The sequence below is a fragment of the Melanostigma gelatinosum genome (genome assembly GCF_949748355.1).
Source record: "Melanostigma gelatinosum genome assembly, chromosome: 11".
In the NCBI taxonomy this organism is placed as follows: domain Eukaryota; kingdom Metazoa; phylum Chordata; class Actinopteri; order Perciformes; family Zoarcidae; genus Melanostigma; species Melanostigma gelatinosum.
Genome location: NC_136644.1, coordinates 24,056,461 through 24,073,239, shown reverse-complemented (window position 1 = coordinate 24,073,239; position 16,779 = coordinate 24,056,461). Strand labels below are relative to the sequence as shown.

Here is a 16,779-nt window from a genome sequence, read left to right as displayed (position 1 = left end):
GAGGGAAAGAACAAGCTGACGCCCTGGGAGGGGTTCTTGCAGAAGAAGAAAGACAAGAAGAAGCAGAAGAAGTCTCAAAGCAAAGAGGTAAGAGGAACTGTCCTCCAACACAAACAGCACTTCACAGTTAATAACAGCGGCCAGATGCGTAGAACTCTGCTGAACGCACAAAGAATGCATCGGCATTCCTCTCGAATCTCTCTCTTTAACTCTACACACATTGTTAATGTATCGGATCTCTTTATACACACATTGTTAATGTATCGGATCTCTTTATACACACATTGTTAATGTATCGGATCTCTTTATACACACATTGTTAATGTATCGGATCTCTTTATACACACATTGTTAATGTATCGGATCTCTTTATACACACATTGTTAATGTATCGGATCTCTTTATACACACATTGTTAATGTATCGGATCTCTTTATTTAGGTAAAGGAAACATGCTGTCCATGTAGGCGATGGCTCAAATGTAAATACAAAGTGATGAAATTCATCGCTCATAAACAATTCAAATGTTAAAATGATCAAAAAACATCAAAATCTCTCACAATATATTAAATCCCCAATATGTTGTTTCACCAGCAGCTAACTCGTACAATGTGACACGTTCACCACAAACAGCGTTTGTACATCTGGTCCCTGTGAGTTATTTCTGACAGATGTTGTGAGATGTTACCACAAGCACTCTGTTTACTACTCACCGCATCTTAGAGACAAGTGGGTTTTCTAAACAGCTGTGAATATGATCTTAGCCGACATGTCGCACTAACTGAGTCTACTTTAGAAACTTCACTCAACCAACAGACTTGTGATTGTACGGTTTCAATAATCCGCTTTCTATTTTCTTTTGCATCAGGGAGAGGATGAGGAGGAGCTCAGTGACGAAGACCTTCCTCCAGACGTTGATCTCAGCGACCCCTTCTTCGCCGAGGAGCTCGCCGCTACAGGTGACCGATACCGTCGATCTCAGTCTCGTGCTCCAGTTATTGTCCATCACCTCTGTGTGAACGTGGAGAAAAGAACAATATACATTTAACTATAATGTACACACAAGTCGGTGAAAAACTGTGTATTTACATGAAGTAATATAAGAAAGCAACAATGGAAAACAATACACATTTTCTGTAGACAAAGTAACTGTTTCTGTAAATTGTTAAAATGATTAAAAAGTACAGTTTACTTTATATTTACAGTTAATCCTCGTTGTTTTTCCACATGCATTCTAGTCTTATAGAATTAAACAACAAGAAGATGATTTAAATGTTGCAGCAGATCAAATGCCATTTAAACGAGCTATTCAGGTCTGGTGTCAAGTAGTGAGTGTGGAAGTGGAAAGGTGCTCAAGTTGCTTCCCAAATCTAAAGATTTCAACATCATGGACACACTCCTCCACATTTCTCCAACCATGCATTATATTTCATGTCTATGTGGTCAGATACATCTGAGACATTATAACAAGAGCACGCCGACACTGAAACTAAAGCTCTTCTGAAAAACGTAAAAGAAAAGTCATTCTTGATCTTTGCTTGTTATCAGTTGGTACAGTTTTGAGTTTAGATTATTCTTTAGTTCAGCAGCATGTTGATGATCAGTGTTGTCTGATGTGTTTGCAGACATGAAGAAGAAACAGAAATGGGGGAAGAAGAAGAAGCAGAAGGAAGAGCGGACAGCCGAGGAGGCAGAGGAGCTGGAGAAACAAAAGGTCAGAGTTCAGTTCCCAAATCACCAAAGCTGTAGACCCGAGCGCCGACCACCTCTGAACCCGTGTTTGTGTGTGTGCAGGCCGAGATGGCTCTGCTGATGGAGGACGACGGCAACGAAGCCAAACACAAACACTTCAACTACGACAAGATCGTGGAGCAGCAGAACCTGAGCAAGCAGAAGAGGAAGAAGCTGCTGAAGAAGGGCGAGGAGCCGCCGGACGGCGACCAATTCCAGGTCTGTGCAATGAGAAGCATGTTGTTGGGCTGGACCAGAACTTAAAAACATGCTGTGGGGACCACCGGTTCACCCTCATTTATAAACACAAGCAAATATCTTTTCATTTGTGGTGCTTTACCCCGAATAGTAGCACTTTACTGAAGCCCCCCTCCTCTCAGTTTATAAACATGTGTGTATAGTTCAACGCTTCCTTCATAACATCAGACTTTGCATGCTGTGCAGCTTCTTTTTTATAAGTACATTTATAATATATAAGTATAACTCCTCCTGCAGGCACCCTTAGGTGGTGGCTGCTGTGTAAGTCTAATGAATGCCAACAGTGAAACACACAGTGGGGAGTCTGCTCGCTCTGTTGTTAAATGGATGAAACGTACAGAAGTACGGTGATTTAAATGTCTCCTGACCTGTGTCCTTATGTTCTGTGTGTCCAGGTGGACGTGAAAGACACTCGTTTCCAGGCCATGTTCACCTCCCACCTGTTCAACCTGGACCCGTCCCACCCCAACTACAAGAAGACCAACGCCACGCAGAGCATCCTGGCTGAGAAGCAGCGCAGGCGAGGGGAGGAGGAGGAGCGGCGGCAGACGGAGGACGCGCTGAGCACCGAAGCTGGCAAACAGGAAGTGGAAAATAACTCTAGCGCGCCGGCGGAGGAGAGCACCTCCAAGAAATCCATGGACCCCGGTTTGTCTCTGCTCATCAAGTCCATCAAAAGCAAAACGGAGCAGTTTCAGGCTCGGAAGAAGCAGAAGCTCATGTAGGTTTGACTCACTTTCACACGAAAGCGGACCGAGACTCTGGTTCAACACGGCCTCCAGAGGACAAATACCACGAGATGAGGAGTCCAGCACGATGTTGAGTAAAAACTGAGTCCTGCTGCATCGGATCATGTTGAAATGTTTTATTGTTTCACATAGAAAATCAGTTCAGTGAAAACATTCTTCACGGTCACAAAGTTATTTCAAAGTCCTTGTAGAGAACGGATCGATTGAGCCTCATGCAAGAACAAGTAGCACAACAGATTCCTCAATTTCATCTTCAGATTGTGGTTCCGACCCGTCGGACGTCATTAGAGCCTCTTAATACTCGTCTCCTGTAGTTCAGAGTGAGACGTCTTCTCGCTACGCCGCGTCACTTTCACATCAAATCAATAATTTAAAGATAACATTCATGTTTTTGAACCAGGACCTCCAGTATTCGGATCGAGGAGCTAGTTTTAGGAGCTACAATCAGTGTGTCAGATGCACATTTAGGTCAAATGTTGGACTCACATGGACATCCCTATCATCTCAAGAACCCACACGCCCTCATTAACAGCTGGTTGTAATTAATCGGACTGGAACGCTCTTGCATGAGGCCCATTATCTGTAGATTGGTCCTTAGATTTGACAAAACATAATGTATATGTAACATCAGACACACAGAAAATATAACTCTTCACACACAAATTCCTGATTTCTGCAGCTAAATATGAAATGGTGTGTTTTGATGAGTGGGAATATTAAAACCTTGATCGACAGTTCATTCAACCCATTCTGCCATGCTGCTAATTAGTTTCCATATGACGGCAAGAAGGTTGTGTTTTTTACTTTCAGGACAGTTTACAGAAAACACAGTAAACCTATTGTCTGCAGCTTACCTGTTTTTAATTGAAGAATTAAAGGATGACGAGTCAGTGGCTTGATTAGCAACATGAAGTCAAAGGCACTTAATCAGGTGCCGTTTGAAGTGTCTTCTATACAAGTACTAACATCTAAAGTACAGCAGCGCCAGCTCAAAGGATGCTCTCTGCGGATACAGACAGCGGCTTCTCGTGCCTCATTCTGCCTTTAAGCAGCTCCGGTAGCCGGCAAAAACATTTAAAGTGTCAACCTGTTGTAATTGGTCGCCGTGCTGTCTGAACATCTTGATGGTACGTGTCCAATAGAGCCGTACAGAAAACATGAGGTCTTAAGGAGGCCGAATACTTGTCATGTCTGAAAGGGGCTCTTAATCAGTGACGTGGTCTTGATTTGGCTCCTGCGGTCCGGGGTACTCGAACACAGCGGCCGCTCCCATCCCGGTCCCGATGCACATGGACACCACGCCGTACGCCCTGCAGGCACAAGAGGGGAGCGTCAACGCGCTCGCCGGTAAGAAGAATGGCGGTTGTGTTTGCGGGTTGAGACGAACCTCCTGCCTCTGCGTCTGAGCTCGTTGAGCAGCGTCACCACCTGTCGCATGCCGGTGCAGCCCAGAGGGTGACCCAGAGCGATGGCGCCCCCGTTAGGATTCACCTTCTCCAGCGGGATCCCCAGCTTCTCCACGCAGTACACCACCTGAGCCGCAGCAAAGGGTCAACAAAACACTCACACCTGTACTGCAACGCCTGTTCTCTCCTCAGCGTGGTTAGTTTCTTTATCTTTTAGGAGAAAATAGATTCTGAGTAACAGATACTGTTTCAGACAGAGTCTTAAGCTTTGTTGCGCTTGTGTGTTGAGATAAAAACAGAAAGTGACTTATCTCCTGAAACAGAAAGCACATTTCGGTCTGAACTCACCTGACTGGCAAAAGCCTCGTTGATTTCAAACACGTCGACGTCGGCCACAGTTAGTCCTGAGGGAGGAAAGAGTTTCATCAACTCTGACGCATAAACCGCTGATTGACAAGAGTACTTTCAGGATGATTAAATATTAATAACTATATTTACCATTGTTCTGACCAACATCTACTATGAGAACTTCCAGTTTTACACACTAAATATAACAGAGGCAGTGGTGGAAGATCTTTTTGTTAAATAAAAGTATTAATACTACGAGTAAACTTCCTGTGTTAAAAATGTGACTGAAGTAAAAGCATTTATATTTTTAAAACCATTTTATTTGTTGATATTTTGTATTACGGTACTCTCCATTTAATTTAAGTTGAACAAATAAATGTAGTCCCCTAAAAAGTAGAATATTTCCCTCCGACATGTAGAAGTATAAAGTATAACATAAAATTGAAAATACTTGAGTAAATGTCACGCCTTACCAGCCTGCTCCAGAGCTGCGGGGATGGCGAATGCTGGTCCTATACCCATAACATCCGGGGGGACCCCCACCACCGCACTGGCCCTCAGGACCCCCAGGACCGGAAGACCCAGAGCCTCGACCGCAGACCTGCGACCAATCAGCACGGCCGCCGCCCCGTCGCTCAGCTGGCTGGAGTTACCTGCAGACGCAACGCGTGGTTTTGAGAGTCGGCCGCGAGAGGCGAGCGCGAGAGGCGAGCGCGTTCCGCTGCCAGTGAAGCAGACCGACCTGCTGTGGCGCTGCCGCCGGCTTTGAAGACCGGCCGCAGTTTGCGCAGTCCCGCCAGAGTCGTTCCCGCTCTGATCCCGTCGTCCTCGCAGACCACCGCCTCGCGCTCGTTGCCCTGCTCGTCCACACACCTGACGGTGACGGGAACGATCTCCTGCCGGAACAGACCCGTGCTCTGCGCCCGGGCCGCTCTGTGTGAAGCAGGTTAAATGTGTTGGTGTCCTGTCAAACATCACCCATTACATCAACCATTATGATAATAATGAATTAAATATCTATATATTCTGCAGAGGTATCAGTAAGGTCCATCAGTAAGATAATCAATGCATTAATTAGGAAAGGTTTCATGATATAAAATACTGACATTTTTCCTGACGTATAATAATATCATTTTATTCTAATATATTGACTTACTTTACATTTTTTAATGACTTTTATAAAATGCTATATTATGACTTATTTATGAGGTTTTTATAATAGACTATACTAAAACCTGCTTTTACAATAATGCATGGGTATTAATCTAATAAGTCACATTTCTATGCTTTTAATACTTTAAGTACATTTTCCTGATACCCTATTACTGATCATTTTATCCAATTAGACGTTTGAGTGAAACTGTCATAATTAGAATACAAATTCTTGAGTTACGGCCACAAATGTGTTTTGTGAAGACAGAGACCTCTGACCACCAAACTCTAATAAGTTCATCCCGGCACGTTTGTGCCAAAGTCGAAGGCATTGCCCAAAGGTCTTCCTGAGAAATAGCGGTCACGAGAAAGGGACGGATGGACGGACAGCCTGAACAGCACGGAGGCACAACAACTTTGACTCGCTCACTTCTGCTGAGAACTGAGAGCGAAGGCGTCCTGCTTTTCTCTGGAGACCCCGAATCTCTCCGCCACGTTCTCTGAGGTGATGCTGTAAAAACAAAGAACATTAGTTGCCAACATGATTGAGTTGCAATAGACATTCAGTTTGGGATTATAGCTTTCGATTGAAAGTCAGAGGCCTTCAGTTAAAACACAGTATTCTGCAGCATTGTGTGAGCAGCAGAGGTCTCACCCCATCGGGATGATGCAGTCTCTGGCTTTGTCGACGGCCGTCATTCTGGAGCTCAAATCTCCTGGATCTCCTACCTCACGCAGAGACATGCTCTCCACGCTGACACACACACACACAGTGTAAAAAACAGTTGATTTTAACTGTCTTTTTACAGTCTGAATGATGGAGAAACGTACCCACAGGCGAGGCCCAGGTCAATGGATCTGCTCCGGATGGCTCCTGCACAAACAGAGTAAACACACGGTGTAGATTTTATATATATATATATATATATATATATATATATATATAGTGTGTATATATATGAGCGATGATTGAGGAGTTTGTACCTGCGATGTTGAACAGCGCCTGCAGTCCGGAGGAGCACTGTCGGTTGACGGTGTAAGTCGGTACCGTCTCTGGAAAGCCGCTGAAACAAAGACAGAGAGCCGTGAGACCCACTGTGACTGAATGAAGGAAGAAGAGCGTGTGAATCCGTGATGATGACGAGTCTGACCTGAGGAAGTGAGCCACCCTGGCCATCATAGCACCGGCACCGGGCTGCAGCACGTTACCTGCAGACAGCAACACACACAGGTCAACGAAGAGTGCATTTTTAAGTACGTTTATTTACAATTTTTCTGCATTTAAGAAACAAAAATATATATACAGCTGCCTGTTCGTATTCCCATGTCTTAATATATAATATATCTTAATGTGTTTCACAACCAGTGGCTGAAGAAGTACTCGGAGCAACAACACAGTGTAGAAATACTCCGTTAAAAGTCTTGCATTTAAAATCTTACTCCAGCAAAAGTACAGAAGTATTAGCATCAAAATATACTTATACTTAAGTACCACCATAAGAAGTTAAGTACTTGCCAGGCAGCGTGGTCTGTTTCAGAATAATGTGTATTAAACCACTGGATTATAATAGTTGATGCATTCACGTGTTCATGACTTTAATGTTGCAGCTGGTAAAGATGCAGCTCATTTTAACTGGTGGATGTAACGATGGGTGCTTTGTGAATTTCAACAAGAGATCACTAAAGTGTTCTGCAAAGTAACTAAAGTTATGAAATAAATGTAGTAAAGTAAAAAGTACAATATGCATCTGTGAGAAGTAGAAGTAAAAAGTAGCATACAATGAAAACACCACTCAAATGAAGTACAAAGTTGTACTTAAGATCAGTACTTGAGTAAATGGACTTAGTTACTTTCCATTTCACAATGCAGAGCAGTTTTATAGACATCTGAAGAATTAACATTCAATCAAATATTAAATTAGTATTTCAGTCGACGCCCACAGCATGACGTCGGTCAAAGAACGATGTGGAGAAATGAAGTCTCGTCTCACCGACACAAACGTCTCCCAGCTTGTCGGGTGAAAGGCCGACATCTGCGAGCACAGCGGTCATCACAGCACTCAGCAGCTCGTCAGGCGTCGTGACCTGCAGGCGAACGGAAGGGCTTAATTATACCAGTTCTCTCTGCTTCAGTCTGCAGCGCGGTAGTAGTGAAGCTATTCTCAGCTTCATGTAGTACAACTATCAGTAGACAGAAGTATTCTCTGCTTCACGTGGTACAAGTACACAAGTATCATCAGCTTCATGTAGTAAAAGTACTCGTGCAGTGAAGCGTCGCCTGTGACTGACACCTGGTTCTGACATTAGAAAGTCGATGCTGAAGCATCAATGTAGCCGCGTGTGTTGTTATTAAAGCTGCTCAGAGTGGAACTAGTGTGAACTACTTTATAAGCTACTATGGTCCTGTGGTTCCCAACCTAAGGGTCGGGCCCCTCCAAAGTGTCACCAGATACATCTGAGGGGTCGTGAGATGATTTATGTGAAAGAAAGGAAAGAAGAAGAAATAAGTTCACATACACTCATTTGGATTTTCCACTGAACTTTGATTTATTTTAGTAAAATATTGAATAGTTTGACCTCAGCGTCATCATTCGTTTATTTGCAGAAACCAGTGTTCGAATGTAACTTAGTACATTCACTTGAGAATGACTTCATACCACATCTCACAGGTAAATATTGTACTTTTTACATCACCACATTAAGCTTTAGTTGCTTAAAATATTACAACACGGATCTCCAGACGTGTTGATGTTGAATGTTTGTGATAAACTGAAGGATGAAATGTTCCTTTGTGTTCTACTACTTCTTAAGCTACATAAACTCTTTAAAAAGCCTCTTGAAAAAGTACTTTTAAGATAAAATAATCCTTTATTAGTCCCTTAGTGGCAGAAATGTACAGGATTACAACAGCATAGTGCAAACAAGAGACATAGTAAAAAACAAGATCAAAACAATAATAAAGTAATAAAACCGTAAATAATATGAAATAAGTAAAACAAGCAAAAAATCCACAATAACTAAAATATTATATAAACAGAGAGAATAATTGTAGTATTGCACAGTGTATTTATTTTACAAGTAAAGGATCCTACTACTTCTTCCACAGTACAGTTGGTTTTCCTCCCTGAATCAGCTTGATGAACCAGTTAAAGTTACCTTAAACGCTCCTCTCTTCGCTTTAAAGCAGGGGTATTCAACTAAAATTCCAAAAGGTCCAGATCGAGAAAATCTCCTCGGGCAAAGGTCCGAAACATTACAATAATATCTAGCTATATATATATATACATATATATACACATATACACATATATACATATATACATATATACATACATACATACATAACAGAGCAACATTTATCATGTTTTTGCCACTTTGGTGAAACACCACTGTCAGATTGATGTAGGCTACATGTAAAACACAAAAAGAAAACTAAGTTACAGCAATAAATACTGCATAACTTTATGCTTGTATGACAATCGCATGGTCTAGTTACCTGAAACGCTCCTCTCTTAAAGTTACCTGAAACGCTCCTCTCTTAAAGTTACCTTAAACGCTCCTCTCTTAAAGTTACCTTAAACGCTCCTCTCTTAAAGTTACCTGAAACGCTCCTCTCTTAAAGTTACCTTAAACGCTCCTCTCTTAAGTTACCTGAAACGCTCCTCTCTTAAAGTTACCTGAAACGCTCCTCTCTTAAAGTTACCTTAAACGCTCCTCTCTTAAAGTTACCTTAAACGCTCCTCTCTTAAAGTTACCTTAAACGCTCCTCTCTTAAGTTACCTTAAACGCTCCTCTCTTCGCTTTCCCGATAGCCGTCCTGCGTCCGTGCACCACCACCACGTCCTCCGGACTGCTGCTCCCCGCAGATCTGCACTCCGACAAGTGGCCCGAGATGATTTTTATTCTGTGCATGTCGACACTAAAAGAAAACTAGAGTTTAATCTGCGACGTTAACGCGGCTGCAAACGGCCTGTTTAGTTTGTACTTCGCTCTCAGCTGTCAACTGGCAGGATGGAAAGCGCGGAGGGACAAACTGCAGCAACTCGAGTCCGAGCGGTTTTTATCTGCGTTGTGTCCGACTGAAACATTTCCGGTTCCGGTTTACTTCCCTAGATGTATTTGATGCAACATTAGTAATACGACGAAGAAATACGCTGTAGTACTGCAGTGTAGAAATACACGGTTACAAGTCCTGCATTCAACATTTTTACTGAAGTAGACTAAATGTACAAAAAGCATGAGCATCAAAATGTGCTTAAACTATAAAGAGTAAAAGTACTCATTGATGTAACATTAGTAATTGTAGTGACCGTTGCTTCCCAATAAAAAACGTCACTGCGGTTGCTGTCATGCTTGTTCTGACGCGTGCCATAAATAACAAAGTTACATACAGGCATTTTATTTCTCACATAATCAGAGTTCACCACTTTCTCTTCAGTTATCCATTTTCTCCTCACACCAATAAATCATAATATTTGCATTCGTTAAATCTGCACGGCCTAAAAACAGTTTGCTTCCGCCGATGAGCAACAACCTGTGTCCAATAACCCCTCTGATTCTATTACCTGTGCCTGAATCACACCGGCACTACGCCCCCATGTGGTGGGAGGTTGTACATAAACAAAAACAACAACATGGCTCTTACAGTAATACTTCAATAATACCAATAATACCACACTGTAAAAAGACTCTGTTACATGTAAAAGTCCTGCATTGTGTTATTTAAGTAAAAGTATGTAAGTATAATCAGGAAAATGTACTTAAAAATATAAGTATAAAAATGTCCCCTGTGACAGCTATACTATCATATATCATATCATTTGATCATTATCACTCATGCATAAAATTAAAAGCAGGATGTGACTGTTGAGGTGATCATTTGAACTATTACTTCATGATTATTTTCATTGTGGACTTTTTTTTTGTCAAAACAAAGTTATATTTTACAAATCAGTTTCTGTCAAATTGACTCAAGGACTAATGGTTTGAGTTGAGTCGTATAAACTGTATTCTTCATGTTTTGTGTGAGGAAATCTTTATTTGTAAAGTAACTGACGCTGTCAAGACACACGTAGTGGAGTAGAAGTAGAAAGTAGCATGAAAAGAAAATACTAGTAGGAGTACCTCATATTTGTACTTTAGTACTTGAGTGACTGTACGGAGATACATTTTCACCTCTGCTTGGATGCGGGATGAACAGAACAAAACCACGTTTTACATCTCAACCTTTTATTTCCAAATTTGTCACAACAACACATTCATAAGGCCACCAGCTCACTGCACATTCTGGTTGGAATCAGATAACAGGAAACAAAGACATCCAAAAATATGTTTCTTCAATATAGAATCATATAAAACTGTTTTCCCTCAATTTTCAAAGAGAGCAGATGAAGAAGCAGAGGACACGAACACAGAAATATTTACACGACTGCAACATGAATGAAACACTAAGTCAGGATGCAGTACAAACATGTTGTTTTTCAAAATAAAAGCATAGAAGTTGTTGACTATCTGTTGGAATGATGTCTGAGGAATACTGTTTGTTAAATACAACACAAACAAAAAGTGCTGGCAGAGGAAACGGTGTTTTACTGAGAAACCGCAGGTCGGGACGGCGTTATCAGCTGTAACCGGTCAACAAAGCACCGAGACACTCAGATTACGACACAAACAAAGAGAGAGCGAGTCGTTATCTGCTCAGGTAGCCATTACTCCACTATATCTTTACAAAGAACATAGTTGTTTGCTGCTATATTGATGCTCCGAACGTCGTAAAGAGAACCTTTAAGAACCAAAACAACCAGCAGTAAACACCTGCACAGGTTAAAACATCAAAGGAGTGCTTCATTTGTTTAAAAGGCCTTCAGTTCTACAGTAACAGCAGGAATGTTTCCAGATCTTTAAATTTAAATTGAATGAGCTTCATTTAAACATTTTAACATCTCTGTGATTCATGAAACTGAACGCATCATTTTTAAGGCAAGAAACCGAAAACCTGTTTTGTTTTGTGGAGACGATGGCAGAATGTCAACACTTAAAAAACGAACGCTTTAGAGCTGCTGGCTTCAGTATTTGAAGTATTCATTATATTTGTTTGTAAGTGTATCTTTTTGCTGCACATTTAGAAGTCATTGAGTGTAGTTCAAGTAAAATGTGCTGTGGAAGAGGATTGTGCTCAAAAGTTTCGTCGACTGATCCGCGAGACGAACAGTTTAAACTTGTCTCCGAGTTAATAAAGTATCATAAAAAAATGGATTAATCATCAATGAAATTGATAAAGAAAATAGTAATTATTCAGAGATACGTGTACAGATTTTGGGTTTAGCGTTAATGTGTCAGGTTCAGACCCGCCTCCTGACATGACGTTAGATCAACCAATCAGCACAAAGCAATGTTGAGATTAGGTGGTGTGTGTATTTGTGTCGGATTATGACAAAATGTATGTTACTGGTGCTAACATAGTAACTCTCCCTTTAACCCCTCAGGGTGTTTTCGGACATCAGGACTGCTTTCTGTCAATATTAGATGATAAAAACTACGATGAAGTACTTTGATTTGTCAGCTATTTAATTCACTGCAGTAGACTGTCCTGTCCGGGCGTTTTATCCAATTTCTCAGTAAATTCTCCCATCTTTGTTTGTAACTCCTGCGTTACTAAAGTGAAACAGCGATGACCCGAACGCAACAACAGCTGCTGTAAACAAAAACAACCACAACAACAGCGGTGTGAAGGAATGTGAGGTGTCAGTCTTCTTCAATAGCGCCTTCATGTTCCAACCGAACCGTCGTTCCGTCTCCGAGGCTCAGCAGCAAATTCAGGAGCCCCTCCCTCCTCCAACAGCTACCCGAGAACTCGTCTCCGCACTTTCAAAGTAAAAGTCTCCGTCCTCAGGCGTAGAAGATAAGTTCGGGGATCTGGCCCCCTTGCACCCCGGTGCCGTTGGTGCTGTCCGAGGAGCACTGGAACTGGAAGGTCACTTTCCCACACTGCACCTCTGTCATGCCCTCCTGACCGAAGTAGCTGAGCTCGTTGCCGTCCAGCACCACGCTGGCGGTGTAGAAGGTGTCGGGCTCGATCTGCACCGGGTAGTCGAAGGACACGGGGAAAGTGCTGCTGGAGCCGTCAGAGAAGTACTTGATGTGCCTCTGGGCCATCGACACGCCCTGGCGCTTCAGCTCGATCTTGGCGCTGTACTCGGCCGAGCCGCAGCTGGAGCCGTACAGGCCGAAGCCGGCGATGAAGACGCGTTTGTCCACGGCGAACTGGATGCTGTCGCAGCGGCCGCGGTACCGCCACTGGTTGCTCCGGTAGGCGCAGGACTGGAAGCGATGGCAGCGCTGCGGCGCCAGGCCTTTACGAGGTTTGGTGCAGAACAGCAGTTCGGGCTTGTTAGCGGCGGTGTACCACAGGAAAATGTCGTTGGTCTCGTTGAGCGTGAGCACGCCGGACTGCGCCGCCCCGTTGGCGAAGTCCTCCAGGACCATCGTGGGGATGCGGATCAGGTAGATGGCCTTCCCCAGCATCAGGCGCTTGTTCTCGATAGTCGGCGTCAGGTCCTGCCGTTGACACTCGGCCTCGGCCCAGTTCAGCGCCGCCTCGAACACCACCATCTCTTTGGCGTTGAGGGTCTCCCGCCGCAGGATGCTCTCCAGCGTCTGGGTGTCGATGTCGCAGAAGCCTTCGGAGCGCAGGGCGAGCTCGGCCTGGGCGTCGATCACCTCCCAGCAGCGCTGCGTCAGGTCGGGCTCCTCGAACAGGCAGCTCTGAGACAGCAGCACGCAGGCGTTCTTGGCGCTCAGGCTGGTCTCCAGGAAGTTGACACAGGCCCGGGCCAGGTGAGGTACAATGTACTTTTTGGCGGCGTAGAGGGTGGCGAGCACGGTGTCAGCACACAGGTCGATCTCATCACAGTAGATGTACCTGAGAAGGTGGCGGAAGGGATCAACTCGACGTCACAAACATACATTTTGCTCATTTCATGGCGCAGTACAATTAGGTCCAAACACCTTTAGTCGGTACTTTTTATATTGAGAAGTATAATGAGTATTTGTTTTGTGTGTCTTGTGTCAAAGACACGCCCACACAGCACCATCACTGTCCATGAACACTGAATCAGAGGTTGACATACTTCAGCATGGCCAGGAACGAAGGAGGCTCCACGTCGGGGATCCGGATCTCTTCCTGGTCCTCCGCCAGCTCTCCATAAAACATGGCGTGGAACACGGAGCTGCCGACGGCCAGGACGTACTGACGGAGCAGAGGGACGACATGGACGACATAAGAGACACGATCACCTCTAATAACGGACACAAATCTGACTCACTCACTCAGGCCTTTAACGTTGGACTACTACTTGTAAAATTCACATTTCTGTCAGATATTTGGTCCTCGGCCTGATTTTTATGCCTGAACTTGTGAATTTTTAACAATTTGTTGTTATAAAATGATACGGTAAACAAGTTGTAACCATCCAAAGTTTGGATGTTGTCCAGCTTTCAGCCTCTTGGCCTGGTCTGAGTCAAACTTCTTTGGTTGAAACGGTTGGAGAGTGTCGTGCGGCGGGTTCTACCTTATGTCCCGGGACTCGCTGCGTCCCGCCAGGCGGCCCCACCACAAAGTGAACGTCTGCCATTATCTCATTGTTGAACATGACTGAATTCCTACAAGGACACAAAACATTTTATCTTACAATATGAAAATAAAAGACTCTTTGTATCCACACACTAGAACATCTAAACTTCTGGGACATGTTGCTCAAGGTCTTGTTAAATAAAGTTAAAAGAAATATTTTGGGGAACAAACAAAGGCCTCCTCACTCAGGATCTATTGTTTAAAATCAAGTCCTCTAATGTTCACATGTAGCTGTAAAGCTTAGACTTGGTTAAAAGGTCCTCTGAGACAAACACATAAAGAAATCTGACTTGACTCATTACTTTTACTTTGGTGGAGCAAAGCAAAGAATGTTTCCTTATTTAAAAAGAACAAAAAAGGAAATGAAGTATCACTTCCAATCATCTGAATGATTCTTAGTGACTGTTCATGTAGTTTCTTCTTCTCTTCTTTTTTAAAATACCAAACAATGACGTCACCATTAGAGCTCTGTGGTGTTTTCTTCAGCTTACTTTTGATTTAAAGTCGAAATACCATCGTCTAAAAATACGCCATGACAAGCAAAAGTCCTGATCTCAAACTTTTGATTATCAGAAAAATGTACTGAAATTATCACAAGTAAAAGTGACATTATTGTGTTTTATCACTCACAAATACATGAAGTTTGTCAATGTGGAGCCAGTTTGAGATACTTTGTATTCTGCTGGGTAGATTAGTAGTATAATTCTGCATCATATGAACATTTTGTTACTTTTTAGATAAAATAAATGTGTCTAATAAATGTAGTAAAAAGTATACTTCTCAAGTAATATTTCTCTCTGAAATATAGAGGAGAAGTTAAAATATATAGTAGCATAAAATGGAAATACTCCCGTAAAGTACAAGTTTGTATACATGTACTGGGTACTTCCATCACAGCTGAGGTGTTTTTTAGTGAGAGATGAGTGGAACTCAAGAGAACCAGTTTCTGTACAGTCCTGGACCAGGTGAGAACATGGCCTCTCCTCTCCTGGTGACCTGTCAGCCTCCATCACTATTTGGAGCAGAGCGGGTTCAGACCGACCTCTCTCGGATGGTCGGGAACAGGCCCTGCCAGCTGCAGCAGCCCTGTGCGGTGGTGGTCCTGTTGTTGTTGTTAGTGAGGTTCTGCTGCTGGATGGAGGAGGGGGTGGTGCTGCTCGCTGAGGCGGAGGGGACCAGCTTCTTGGTGGGAAACAGCTCTGCAGCCATTATCTTCCAGTCAGACTGCAGGCCGGGTCATGGCAGCTCCGGGGCCCGGCAGTCTGGAGAGCACTGCCGAGACAAGTGATTTAAATTCAGACACTGAAAAGAGCCACAAAACTTGGCTTAAAAGTCTGGATTTTACGATGTTGTTGAGCTAACTCAACGTTAACCAAGCTAGCCATACACCCACGTCCTTTAGACCAGCTGTTTAACGTTACACCAATCAATCCTGACTATATATATAATGTAGTCAAAATAATTTAGTATAAAACACATAGTTAGCTTGTCAACGTCCAAACCCCCGGATGTGTCTTTTTAGTCTTAACTTTAGCATGTTCATGCTAGTTAGTTAGCTGACTAACTAAAAGGCCATTTATTCGAGTTAATTTCTCCGTCAGCGTTCAACTATTTGATGAATAACTCAGTATCCACTTACTTTACTGTTATGTGGATGTTTTTATGTTATCTTCTCTTCACATTACGCAGGTTTTGAGTTGTTTGACAGACTAGCGGCTCAGCTTTGTTTACAGTAGCTAGCTTCTTCTGTTACTGTTTACGGCAGAGTCGACTCATTAACGGCACGGCGCTGCCACCTGGTGGCCGGAAGTTACAAAGACACTTGGCTGTTACTGAAAGTAACTGGTGCGTGTCCCCGTTTATACTAGGATACTTATTAAGTCATTCAAAGATATTCTGCATTTCATTTTCTTTATGTACCGTTTTTGTGCTCTTACATATTCTTTTACACCTTTACAGCATAATTTGCATTTCATTTTGCACTATTGGCATGATGTCCTCCTCACACATAGATGTAGAGTAAAGTGTTATTGATGAAGTTATATGCATCCTTGATGAAGTTATATGCATCCTTGATGTAGTTATATGCATCCTTGATGTAAAAATGACTCGTAGCTGTCTTTCTGTCAGATTTGTTCATACTGTACATGTTGCACATACAACTAAAATAATAAGAAATTATAATACAAACTGTTGATCAGTATGATTCCATTCATTTCAGACTTTGAATTTAGGTTTAAATTTGATGAGTAAAAATACTTTAGTTTTATGTATTTTTACCTTTTCTTCTCACGTTTGTCTGAGGTTTATTTTATTGTCAGTACATTTAATTATTGTAGGTTTACTTTCTACTTTTGTCTCTGTTGTTCAAATGTCTTCCACAATTAATTTCAATGTTTTTTCGGTGAGAAGCCTTAATGCGAAAATTGCTCAACTTAAATTAAAGACAAATTCGTTGTGAGCAGCTTCCAGTGAGTGTGTGTTGCTGTAGTTTCAACATCAG

At 42.7% G+C, this 16,779-nt stretch overlaps 3 protein-coding genes across 5 annotated transcripts in view; 1 reads left to right on the top strand and 2 right to left on the bottom strand.

The window, feature by feature from the left end:
- LOC306785073 (ESF1 homolog) overlaps positions 1 to 4,052 on the top strand; it is a 6,187-nt gene extending 2,135 nt beyond the window's left edge. Inside the window, exons 4-8 of the mRNA XM_079279297.1 lie at positions 4 to 87; positions 869 to 959; positions 1,626 to 1,714; positions 1,795 to 1,950; positions 2,385 to 4,052. Coding sequence (XP_079135423.1) covers positions 4 to 87; positions 869 to 959; positions 1,626 to 1,714; positions 1,795 to 1,950; positions 2,385 to 2,714 — 750 coding nt within the window. The 3' untranslated portion in view covers positions 2,715 to 4,052. The remainder of the gene's footprint in view (positions 1 to 3; positions 88 to 868; positions 960 to 1,625; positions 1,715 to 1,794; positions 1,951 to 2,384) is intronic.
- On the bottom strand, positions 2,840 to 9,649 carry acaa1 (acetyl-CoA acyltransferase 1). 2 transcript variants are annotated; one of them, XR_013772360.1, is made up of 13 exons: positions 9,425 to 9,649; positions 7,636 to 7,729; positions 6,796 to 6,853; positions 6,629 to 6,708; positions 6,476 to 6,518; positions 6,300 to 6,398; positions 6,075 to 6,155; positions 5,235 to 5,425; positions 4,966 to 5,145; positions 4,493 to 4,548; positions 4,126 to 4,271; positions 3,543 to 4,048; positions 2,840 to 3,488 (listed from the first exon to the last, which is right to left on the bottom strand). XR_013772360.1 is itself a non-coding variant. In XM_079278390.1 (12 exons), the coding sequence occupies exons 1-12, from the start codon at positions 9,554 to 9,556 to the stop codon at positions 3,943 to 3,945; spliced, it is 1,266 nt and encodes a 421-aa protein (XP_079134516.1). In that variant the 5' UTR covers positions 9,557 to 9,649; the 3' UTR covers positions 2,840 to 3,942. The 2 variants fall into 2 exon arrangements, 1 of the variants encoding a protein (XP_079134516.1); XM_079278390.1 differs by having other exon boundaries at positions 2,840 to 4,048.
- Positions 9,650 to 10,856: 1,207 nt separating this feature from the next.
- Positions 10,857 to 16,031, bottom strand: btbd3a (BTB (POZ) domain containing 3a). 2 transcript variants are annotated; one of them, XM_079278386.1, is made up of 5 exons: positions 15,916 to 16,031; positions 15,319 to 15,548; positions 14,215 to 14,305; positions 13,774 to 13,892; positions 10,857 to 13,565 (listed from the first exon to the last, which is right to left on the bottom strand). In XM_079278386.1, exons 2-5 carry the CDS (start codon positions 15,483 to 15,485, stop codon positions 12,533 to 12,535), a joined length of 1,410 nt encoding a protein of 469 aa, XP_079134512.1. In that variant the 5' UTR covers positions 15,486 to 15,548; positions 15,916 to 16,031; the 3' UTR covers positions 10,857 to 12,532. The 2 variants fall into 2 exon arrangements, with proteins under 2 accessions (XP_079134512.1, XP_079134513.1); XM_079278387.1 differs by lacking the exon at positions 15,916 to 16,031 and having other exon boundaries at positions 15,319 to 15,572.
- Between the last annotated feature and the right edge of the window lie 748 nt (positions 16,032 to 16,779).

Coding starts and splice junctions, on each gene's coding strand:
- acaa1 (XM_079278390.1), bottom strand. CDS start 9,556: ATGCACAGAATAAAAATCATCTCGGGCCACTTGTCGGAGTGCAGATCT. Junction 6,399..6,475: donor GACCTGGGCCTCGCCTGTGG/GTACGTTTCTCC, acceptor TGTGTGTGTCAG/CGTGGAGAGCATGTCTCTGC. Junction 4,549..4,965: donor CGCAGCTCTGGAGCAGGCTG/GTAAGGCGTGAC, acceptor TTCCTCCCTCAG/GACTAACTGTGGCCGACGTC.
- btbd3a (XM_079278386.1), bottom strand. CDS start 15,485: ATGGCTGCAGAGCTGTTTCCCACCAAGAAGCTGGTCCCCTCCGCCTCA. Junction 14,306..15,318: donor TTCCCGACCATCCGAGAGAG/GTCGGTCTGAAC, acceptor GTGTCCTTGTAG/GAATTCAGTCATGTTCAACA. Junction 13,893..14,214: donor AGCGAGTCCCGGGACATAAG/GTAGAACCCGCC, acceptor CTGCTCCGTCAG/TACGTCCTGGCCGTCGGCAG.